This window comes from Dermacentor variabilis, chromosome 8, assembly GCF_050947875.1.
Source record: "Dermacentor variabilis isolate Ectoservices chromosome 8, ASM5094787v1, whole genome shotgun sequence".
NCBI lineage: Eukaryota > Metazoa > Arthropoda > Arachnida > Ixodida > Ixodidae > Dermacentor > Dermacentor variabilis.
The window spans coordinates 38397360-38408325 of record NC_134575.1 but is presented as its reverse complement, the minus strand read 5'-3'; the positions used below and the strand labels follow the sequence as shown (position 1 = coordinate 38408325).

At 52.2% G+C, this 10966-nt stretch overlaps 1 protein-coding gene across 2 annotated transcripts; it reads left to right on the top strand.

Annotated features, from left to right (window-relative positions):
* The first annotated feature begins 836 nt into the window (after positions 1–836).
* Positions 837–6408, top strand: LOC142590056 (uncharacterized). 2 transcript variants are annotated; one of them, XM_075701891.1, is made up of 3 exons: positions 837–915; positions 1473–3357; positions 5098–6408. In XM_075701891.1, exons 2-3 carry the CDS (start codon positions 1478–1480, stop codon positions 5402–5404), a joined length of 2187 nt encoding a protein of 728 aa, XP_075558006.1. In that variant the 5' UTR covers positions 837–915; positions 1473–1477; the 3' UTR covers positions 5405–6408. The 2 variants fall into 2 exon arrangements, with proteins under 2 accessions (XP_075558006.1, XP_075558005.1); XM_075701890.1 differs by lacking the exon at positions 837–915 and having other exon boundaries at positions 1336–3357.
* The last annotated feature ends 4558 nt before the right edge of the window (positions 6409–10966 follow it).

The window sequence follows — 10966 nt, the reverse complement described above, 5'->3', positions numbered from 1 at the left end:
GAAGCAGAAGCTCATCGCCGCCGCCGAGAAGACCCTGCAGTTCGCGCCGCCGAAGCGGAGGCTCATCGCCGCCGTCGAGAGCAACCAGCAGTAAGCGGAAGCGGAGGGGGGCGGCGTGTACACCCAGCGGCAAACGATGGGGGCAGAAGCGCGCGCAGCAAGCGGACAACACGATAAAGGGAGGAGGGAAGAGATAGCAGCGACTGACTGATGCCGCTGACGGCGATAGTGAGTCAACCCCAGCTATCCGCCACACAAGAACAGGGGGGGGGGAACCTTTCCTCCTCTTTCTGCATGGCGGCGACGGTGTTCTATGCAGTCACGTTATCTTGACTCTCTAGCGGCGTCAGCGGCATCCAGCGGTATCAGTCGGTCGCTGCTAGCGCTGGGGGGATGAAAGGGGGGCGGAGCTGGTTACGAGGCCGACGACGACGCCGACGACGACGCGAAACCCAGGAACGGACGCCAAAGAGCTGCGCTCTAAAAAAAGGAGAACCTACTACGTCATTTCCTCCACACTTTTCTCCTAGCGCGCAGAGGGGGTAAGGCCTCTCCCCAGTTTCCTTCCTCCATGCCTGGAACGCTCACTTCGTCTTTTTCTTCGGTCAAACGAGCAACGTGATCTGCCCATACTTTACCAATCTGTCGTCGCTTTTAACGTGTCATGTAAATAAGCTTAGCGGTCAGATGAATCTCCTCTGACACCACTCACAATAAATCCAACTCCTTTTTTTCTCGCTTTTCTGAATCATAAGTTTAAAAATTCCTCATAGGGCAGAACCCAGCTGGGCGATTCGGCGAGAGGGCTCATAGAGAAGAATAAGACGAGGAAGAAGAATATTTCCTAGCACTTGTGTGGTCTGGCATTGCAAGTGGTTGCAATTACCGACGCCCTTCTTTTTCGTACTGATCCAGGTAAGAGTCACTGTATCGATCTTACGTTCTTAATGCAAGAGGAGGAACATTGGTTTGAAATTCCCGGAATAACAGCGCCTGTCAAGGATGTTACAACCAATGGCCCGATAGCGCGAACTTAGCTTACTATCCGTCACAGTGCCATAAGAACAGTTGTGCAAAAGGAGGAAAGGGAGTTGTGGTAAAGTGCAGCTTACGTTCAACTAAGCGTTCCCCCCACATGGAAACAGGCGTGCATACTGGTAGCAGGCCAGAGCGCTCTTTGTCAGGCTGACCTCAGTGCTGTCCTTGGAGCAATTCCACCCTTTCTCCTTCCTTCTGTGCCTAGATATCAACAAAACAACAAGACTGGGGGGGGAACTGCAGTCACGTGATGCTTACGTAACGCTCTCCAGGAAGAGCCAATTATGATCGAACAATTAACTTTACGTTGTGACTTGCCATCCACGAGCGTATGTCGGGCTGCATCGCTCCCACCGACTATAGCAGATGCTACCCGCTTGTTTATTTTGATGTTACACTAAATTTACGAAGCTTGACGTTCTTTCTCAACGTAGGTAAGATGGTGGACACCGTTGGAGGTGCAAGGAAAGCACTGCGACCAAACAGGGCGACGCCGAACTTGCGCGGCGTTCGCCTGGCCGACCTCGAAGGAACGAGGGGCGTCGTCACCGGCTCCGCCATCGACTACAGGTCGCCCTGTACGGCGGGTGAGCACCGGACATGCCGCATCGTCTGCCAGCTGTCCGTCTGGAACGACGTTCTCTCGGACGCGTACTTAGAACTGCGCAAGGATCCAGGCCGAGTAGGGTTCCTCTCTCTGGTGACTCTCGAACAGGTTTACCCGTCCGCCGCCGAAGACCGCAAGCTGCACCGGTGCGCCACGCTCGTCTACTGGCTGCTCAAGACGCATCGCTGCGTCGCCAGCGTCGACGTCAACTTGCGCAGTCTCGGCGCGCACTACGCGCTCGTCTTCGCGGCACTTAGAGGGAACCCGTCCGTCAAGCACCTGAAGCTCGGCCTGTGGACTTACTGGAGCGATCACCAGGAGCCCCGCGCCATCGCCTCCTGCCTGGAGAACATCGAAGAGCTCGAGTGTCGCCTCTTTCCCGACTGGCCGTCGCAAATCCTCTCCGCGCTGACGATCCTGCTGAGGAACGCAACGTCCTGCTCGCTGACCTCGATCAAGATTCCCAAGCTACCTCTGCGGAACCACGACGCCGGCGCGCTGTTGGAGGTGCTGGTGACGAACAAGGCGCTGAAGAAGCTGTCCATGCGCGGCTCCGACCTGACCACAGCTTGGATCAACCACCGCCACAAGTTTCGGAGGCACCTGGTCAACACTGGCTCGTTAACGGCGCTGAGCGTCTCGGATCTGGTTGAAATGCGCAAGGACGTCTTCAAGTGGCTTCTCGAATGTCTGCGGGAGAACCGGACTCTAACGCACGTCGCTCTGCAACGCATCGTCGTCGACGAAGACAGCGCGACCGTCGTGGCGAAGATTCTCGCCGAGAATGGCGTACTGCGCTGCTTCAACATGTCAGAAATGCGAGCGGATTCCGAAGCGCGGCGGGTAGACTTCTTCGACAGCTGGCTGCCGGCGCTGGCCGATAACGAGATATTGGAGGAATTCACGCTGCCACTGAGCGCCTGGAATCAGCCTATGTGGAAGCGGTTCTTCGTCACGCTACCTACGAGGAGGGCCACGAGAAAAATCACGATCGAAATCACCCAGGACGACTACCATTCCATGCCTACGGTGTACGGAGTCCTTGAAGAAACGCCGGGAGTGGGGCGCTTGGTCTTCTTCAAGCGCCTGAACCCGCTGAGCAGTTCCGACACGATGTGGAACGAGCCGTCTCAGTGTCACGCCTGGTTGTTCCACAACACTCGGGACGTCTTCTCGGCGATTCTGCGGCAGCTGCCTTCGCTCAGTCACGTGACCTGCGCGCAGTTCCGCATATCCGCCGACATCCTCGATCAAGCCACGTCCGCGACGATAACGTCCTACGTCCGGACGACCCGCACTCTGAAGAGGCTCTGTCTCGCCTGCTTCTCCCTCGAAACCGGCGCCGACAACGCGGTGGGCTTCTGGAGCGACGTTATCGAGTCGCTCGCCGCTAACACGAGCTTGACGACGGTGGCGTTGAAGCCCAGGTACATTACGGAACATGCCATTCAGAGTCTGGCGAACGTGCTGAAGTCGAGTCGCAACATCCACACGGTGCAGATAGACTTCGAGGAAAGCGCGGACGCTGACGCCTTCGTGCGAGCTTTGTCTGCCGGACTGGCGGAAACGTACGTGCTGCTCGGCATCGTCTTGAGCGGCTACTGCGACAGCCGAGTTCCGAGAGAGTGGTTCGCCGTGCGGGACGCTGCTCGCCGGAACTCCTGCTTGGTGGCGCTAGCTGCCGAATTCGTGAGCGGTCATCGACGCGACAGGTACGTGAAACGCGGGAATCGGGAAGAGCTCCTTTCAGAGTGGAGCTGTTAGAACGTCACCGGGTTTTTCTTGACGTAGGCAGCTCCACCGAGCTGAGGGAGAGAGATCTGAGAGAGAGCGAAAGCAGAGTATGAAAATAGCACCGCGCAGCATAGCGACGCGGCGAGCGTGGGTGGCGCCTAGCGGGGGAGGAGGAGGGGCACGCGCCCGAGCGAGGAACGCGGCCCGGATGCGTGCCTTCTCCTGTGGTGCGCGAGGCAGGGGGGGGGAGGTCAGGCGAGGCAGGAAGGGCGTTCTTCGGCGGCTGCTAGGCTCTATTTCAGGCATCAGGTGCAACGCTGCGGAAGCTACGCAAGAAGTTCGGTGACGAAAATGTATCACTCCGCGCGTTCGGTCCGTGCCTCGCTGCACGCCAAAGGCGTATGCTCGCGCGAGCGCGCACGTGAGGCTGCCAATAAAGAAACTCGAACAAAAAACGCAATTAAAGAGAAATTGATCTTGAACAACGCATTAGATACCCGTATACCGCAGTTTGTTCGTTTCACAGTATTAAGGCGTTTTTCATTCGATACTGAGCCTCTTTAAAGAACAGTTTCGCACAATTGCAATCGAGAACATCAAACTATTTCTCAATGGGCACGTAGCTACTGCCATAGAGTTTCCTACAGAAATTACTAGTGGGAACTCTGGCGCTAGTGTCTACGGGAACTGCAACGGGAGCGCTTGTCCCAGCATGGGAATTAGGGGAAGTACATGGATTTGCCTAAACTTCGTCCTTTTGGCTTCAAACGGCTTTGTGACAATATACAAAGCCACAAGAACGTCTGAATCCACAAGCACGAAGATCAGACAATGTACTTCCCATCATTCCCATGGTAGGACAACGACTGCAGCGCCAGAGTTCCCTCTAGTAATTTTTGTAGTAAACACTATGGCTACTGCAAAAAGTCTCTCTAGCCTCCGGAGCGTTGTACCTCATGTCTGAAAGTGCCTCGCCCGCCGTTCCGTACAGAGTGGAGACAACCGCGGCGTCAACAACGATGTTGGCCACGCGAATCGCGGGCCCCGCAGGGACGCGTTGCCGGCGCTCGTGTCTCTTGTGTGTGGCTTGGGACTACTTTACTGGCCTTCCGCCAGCACCGCTCATCTCTGGTGTTGGCTATAGGACAGCCAGGCATAATTTTTTTTACAAATCCGAAGAAGAGTGGGGGGGGGGATAAAATTTTTGTTTTCCCAGAAGCACGTGGGGTCACCACGCATCGCCTTTCCTATTATGTCGACCGGAAGGTCGACATAATAGGAAGGGTGATGCGGCCTCGTACTCGTAAAGGCCTCGTACTCCAAATTGGTTCCTATAGTGGATACGGCTCGCGAACCTGCCAGGTACAATTGCTTAATTGCAATATATGCCATGCAGTGTTTAGCTAAAACCGTAAGTTATACGAATGAGCAGTTCTTTCTTCTCGTGCAATTTCTGCCTTTCTTTTCGAGTATAACCAAGCTCAAGGAGTAAACTTCTGTTACACAGGAGATAAACAAGTACTGACGTCATCTCATGTTTTACCTACATACAAATGGTCGCGGAAAGCGAGTTTCTGCGAGCAAGTTGCGCACTTTAGCTGTTTTCCCAACAACAACAACAACAACAACAACAACAACAACAACAACAACAACAACAACAACAACAACAACAACAACAACAACAACAACAACAACAACAACGCGTGCAACTCCTGCAGGTACTGCGCCGGAGCCCTGGAACGCGTGCACAGCCACCCCGCTCTACTCGGACAGGTCGCCCAGCTGGCGTCCGTCGGCGAGGTCGACGCAGCCGCCTTGGTGCGCGAGGCCCTCGAGAGCATCCAGGGCATCCACGCGTTCATGAGGCTCGCCGGCGTGGTCAAGGAGCGGGTGCGGTGCCGCCCCGGCACGGAAGCCGGCGGCGCACAGCTGGACGGCCTCGACGACAACTGCTGGAGGCTCGTGAGGCGATACCTGAGGCTGGACGACGTCGCGGACTCCGCGCCGCTGCCGTCGAGCTCGTAGGCTATCGTTCAAAGCCCAGCGGCGAGCGTCCGAGCTGGCAGTCCCACCGGGCGCGTATATTCTATTGGCTTACAGCTCTCTCGCCCCTTCGTGTTTTTGTTTGTTCGTTTCTAATGAAAGGTAGTCGCTTTGATCGACATGTACGAGTGTTACGTGTGTCGCGTACGAAGAACGCCTCGGCTAATCAAGGCCTGCAGTCTCCGGTTGAAGGAAACCCTTGAACTATGACACCCAAGGGGCACGCAATCCGCAATCCGCCCCGTTTCAAAGCAGATGCCAAGCAACCGCCATCACCACCATCGCTGTGGAGAGCACGCGAGGAATTGCGGGTCTGTGTGACAGACGCGGGAGCCTGCACCATCTCGCAGCTGCTTGGCGGAAGAGCCCGCCAGGAGACAGCCGTACCGGGCACGGGTGTCTCGGGCAACCGGTGACAGCCTTTCTGAACAAAGCGGTGCGGACCCTGCAGTGGGGAAACGCTTGTCAAAAAAAAAAAAAGAGAAAAAAAAACGAGCACCGAACGAAACAGCGTCGGCTATTCGATTCGTACTCGATTCGAGAATTCCGCATTTGAATCTGCCGAATATCCGTCTAGGGTAAGGTCACGGATGCCGCATGGTTAACACCTGTTGTGTAAGCATGTCTCATCTTGGTTAGCCTATAAGCTTGTTCTCTCGATTTAGGAAAAAAGACGCGATCTATTTTTTTTTGTTGAATCTCACCATGTTTGCATTTCATCTAAATTAGTCGCTGTGCTTTAGTATTGTCCTTAGCTATTTCGACAAGCACGACATTCTGCTGCTGCACCTGGGACATTCTGTTCCATTTTTTTTACTTTTTGCATTACTGTCATTACAACCGTGCTACAGATGTGAATGTACTTCGCTTTGTTTCTCATTTACAAGGCTCTCAGTTCACCTGACATCTAAGTGTTATCGGCATTACATGTATCGCATAATGTTTGGACGCCTTTCATGTCAGAACAGACTCCTCAACTCTTTTCAGTTCCCTCTTTTTCTTGCCTTACTTTTTAGAAATGGGGAATATTCGATTCGATATTCAAAGGCCGGTTTTCTCAAACATTCGCACTTGATCTCACTCAGTGATATTGCTATTAGAAGTCGTATTTCTGCACTTTTGATCGTAGACGCTATGGCTGACAGGAAAAAGACACGCCAGAAACAGGAAGCGCAAAAAAACAAACAAACTCAGCGGCGATTACGATACTCATTAACGCGAAATTTGAGCGCACGTGTATGCGTGTTTTCGTTGCGCGATACACTGGCTGGAGCGGAAAATCTGTCTCGCGCGGCACGTTTTAAACAGATCAATGTGTGGCGCGACTGCCTCACTAATAGTGAGACTGCGAGAGGCGGTGCGTGGGTGACTCGCGGGCGCAATTGACAGCAGCCGCGGCAGACAGACGGCCACTCACGCAGCGCTTCGTTTCCGTATAGACGGCGCGCGCAACTGTGGCGCCAACTCGTGGCCATCGTCACCGCAAAGCCCGCCTTGTTAGGCACTGCGCACTTCTCCTCGCGCTTTCGCCATGCCCTCCTCCTCCGCTTTCCGCACGCGGTTCGGCTTCACCCTCCTCCTCCGTCGACTATCGCCGATCTGCCGCTGAGCTCTGCGTTTGCTTTCATCTTTCGCTGTGCCCGTTCGCTGTGTTACGAGGGACAACGCCGACAGTCTCCGCAGGAATGGGCGGGAAAGAGCTGCGCTCTAAAACTTGCTTTTCAAGCTTTTCCTTGTGGTCCTGCTAAAAAAGTTCCTATTTGTCCTGCGTGGTCAAGTTTAGCGTAGTTGAGGGAGGCAGCGCGAAGAGGTAGCCGCAGTAGCCGTGGTTTACATAGATCACCCAGCCATGGCGCCACTGGATCTTTGAATCTGCCGATTCCGCGGCCGCTCAGGTCGAGCCGACTCGCGTGTTGTTGTTGTTGTTGTTGTTGCCTCAAAACATGGCTAGCATGTTCTTTTCTCGCGCTACACGCACGTGAGCCCATCTTCGTCACCGGCTCTGTAGGCGATAGTCGCGGCGCTACAGTAGTGTTTCGTGTGAGCATAGCTTATTAAGACGGTCGTTCGTCATCATGCAAGTTATTATGAAATGCTTATGCGCGTTCGCTATAGCAGAGAGCACATCTCCCATAAGGGAGACGTGATTTATGGTTTTTGTGGTGGCACGTCTACAACTCCTTCGTCACTCACTTTCGTCCTAAGGCAAGAAAGTTGCTTTATCTCTCCATTCGATCTAATGATTTGCTTTTTGGAAGCCTTTCCCTTTGCTTTAAGCGTATCTCTATAAGACCACTCGCTATCTGTCCTAACCTTTAGACAAGCTCTTCAGCTAGAGTCATTGCTGCATAGAGGAAGCTTTAGCTCGGAATAACCTATCTAAACGCATGGAAACGCGTAAACCCTTTTCTTCGACGATCAGTTCGCAGAGTAGTCTTCACTGTAGGATGGTGGCACGGATAATTTCTTTTTCACACAATCTTGAAAAGCAATGGCTCACAGCTGGCAGCGCGTCTGAAGCCTGTTGTGTCCGGTTACTTTTCGCCAGTGCATTCTCGCTGAGACGCTTGACCGAAGTGACCAGCAAAAATTAGGCTCAGTTGCATAACTTTGGCAAAATTATGATTGTATAAATTAAAGACCCTGCGCCGTGTTGGAAACCCTCACAAATACATTGCCACATCACTGATTTGGGCAATTCTTAATTATAAATTGTTGATCAAATGAGTCAATGTTGCTGTGACATTTGTGAAGAGTGTGCAGAATGGGATGCGGAGGACGCCGAGACCTTGCCTGGCCCCATTGCCAATTAATGAGCATCATACTGTGCCGTTGTGAAGGCATAAGGTTAACGAGGATGCACTATTAGCACGATTTCTTTTGGAGCTAGCATCAAGCAGCTACATACGAAGCACATGGAAACGGATACATCATTGTGAATGCGCAAGCATTGTTTGGCGAGCACCCCAGAAAAAGGTGTCCGCCACGCGAAAATTCTAATGCCTTGTATCTGCGGAAAAAATGAGTTGTTGGCGAAGACGTTTACTCGTTATAATAGTGTAAATGAAGATGATTGGAAACTTTAGAAACGATGACGAATAATTGAAAAAAAATTCACCGACGATTACTGCAATACCTAATGCAAATTTTGAGCGCAGCTCTATAGGCGTTTTTATTTCGCGCAGTATTGGCGGGCGGGGACAATCTTTCTCGTACGTTACGTTGCAGACGGAGCGAAGCGTTCAAAAACAAGTAACACTCAACCGCAACGACAGCGGCGACCAGAGTCGGCGATCGTCGACAATCTGATCTGCGGGTCAAGCACGTCGGCTTTAATACATGACTCGTCGGAGGTTCCACTGTAATCGCTGGTGCCCGCTTGGCTTCCAGAAAGTACTGCACAAGGCGCGTCGCGGATGCAATCAGATTATAAGCGCAATTGCACCATCTCGTAGTCTCGTGTGGCACGCCGCTTTCCCCCTCGCCACTTCGCCATACTCTCCTCCTCCGCTTTCCGCCCCATTCTTTCACTAAAGCTTCTTCCTCCTTCTCCCTTCGCCCGCTCTTTTTTTTTTTCGTCTCCCGCTGCCATCTGGGTTAGCTTTCGTCGTTCGCTGTGCTCGTTCGTTCGGTTACGCCGAGGTACGACGTCGAGACACGCCGACACTCAACGCAGGAACTGGAGCCCAAAGAGCTGCGCTCTAAAAAATGGATGCTTTTGTACTGCACAAGCTGGTTGCAGCACTGCCCAACGGACGAGGCGTGCACAGTATGTATCCTTGCGCAGCGGTATATAGTTCCGGGCGTAAATGGTCTATTATTGGCAACACTACAGTGTTTTATTCTTTCTCGCTTCGTGATGCGGTACAACGATACGTGACGTGTTAGGACCTTTGCGCATGCACGGCGTATACCGGGAATTACTGTGACACTTACCGCCGGTAACCCTAAATGCCACCTTAACCGTGGCGACGTGGCAGTGCCCATAAAGTGCCCAAATTCGGTCCCGCTTGGATCCGAATTCGCGCTTGTTACTGGCTCTCCGCCCCATCAACAAGAAACAGGCGGCCCAAATCTGTCAAAGCCTCATCTCAAGCTGAGGTCAAATCATTAGGTATGTTCAGTCGTAATTATTGAGGTCAGCTGTTTGTTATCACGCTGCTAGGACTACAGACACGGCACCGAGCCGTAAAACGGGTTTGATTTCTAGTTAGCAAATGACACCACAGAATTCGCATTGGTAATGCGTGGACGATGCGGAAAGCTATAAAAGTCGAATTGTTCGCTGGATGGTTGATTTACTACCCCACTCTAGCATGGTACGTGATGACGGTAGTGATCAAACGAAACGCCAAGTAGACGCCGAGCGGACGATGTGGCGCAGGCGAACATTTGTACGGGCATTCGCCCGCACTACTTGCTAAGCAGGCGGCAAGGTAAGGAAAAGCGTACAGGTAAAGCGAAGCCCTGCTGTCGCATGCATGTAAACGCAGCTTATTGTCATGGCGTCAAAAAATTATCTGGCTATGGATGGCAAGAAAGCCGTCGGCAGTCGCGTTGTTTACTGTGTTGTTGCGTTCTCGTAGCCGGTCATTTATGCGTCTGCGTGCTGCCATCCATTGGCAGAGATGCAAATGCAAACCCAGATTTAAGAAACACGTCATCATGAGTAGAAGCAGGCGTGAGATGACGCGCTTGATAATAAAAGCTAGACACATATGAACATTTGGTGACACATGCTTCAGTAAGTCTTTCATTTCATTATCCTCAAAAGGCTCAATTGTCTTTGTTCGCTTTGAACGTGCACATGTCTGTTAATCTGTGTGGCAAAAAGTGCTTGCCTGTGGTTACCTGCTTTTAGTTCATGTTTACCGAGATCTTACGCGTGTTGTATGACGTTTCGAGGGTGTATATATTGTCACGTAGTAGTGGGGGTGAAGAAAACAGCAAAACTGGGAATGACGAAACTAGCGTTTTATTGGGAGAACTTGTGCCCACAAAAACAAGCTACACTGAGGGAATGGTCGGCCATCATCAAAAATTTGATCAACGGGTCAGGCGCGTCGGCTTTTATGCATCATTCATCGAAGGTTCCAGAATAATCGTTGATGCCCGTGTGTCATCAAGAAAGTTGTACACCATTTGCATCGCACAAACATGAAATCACATTATGCAAGGTTCGGTGACAACAGGCGTCGGATAGAACCATCGATATCTTTCAAGGAGCTTCCGATACTTGCAAGCGCCTCCTGCGCTGTGCGATAACATTTGATAGGCGGTAAAACGCGGTCACTCGATAAATATAAACGTGTGCACGTGTCAATATATATAGCGACGAGAACTGGAAATAAATCTGTTGTTGAAAGTTAGCGCTGTGGGCGTCAGATGTGCCTTTCCGTTGTCCTTGTCGTTCAGCTTGCGCTACAACAAAACAAGATATGCCATCCCAACAATCCGCTATACCTATCCTCATCGATTTCTTGGGCTTAGCGCTTTCGTTTCAGGAATCCAGCCGTCGCGGTGTGACATTTTTTTTAAAGCGAA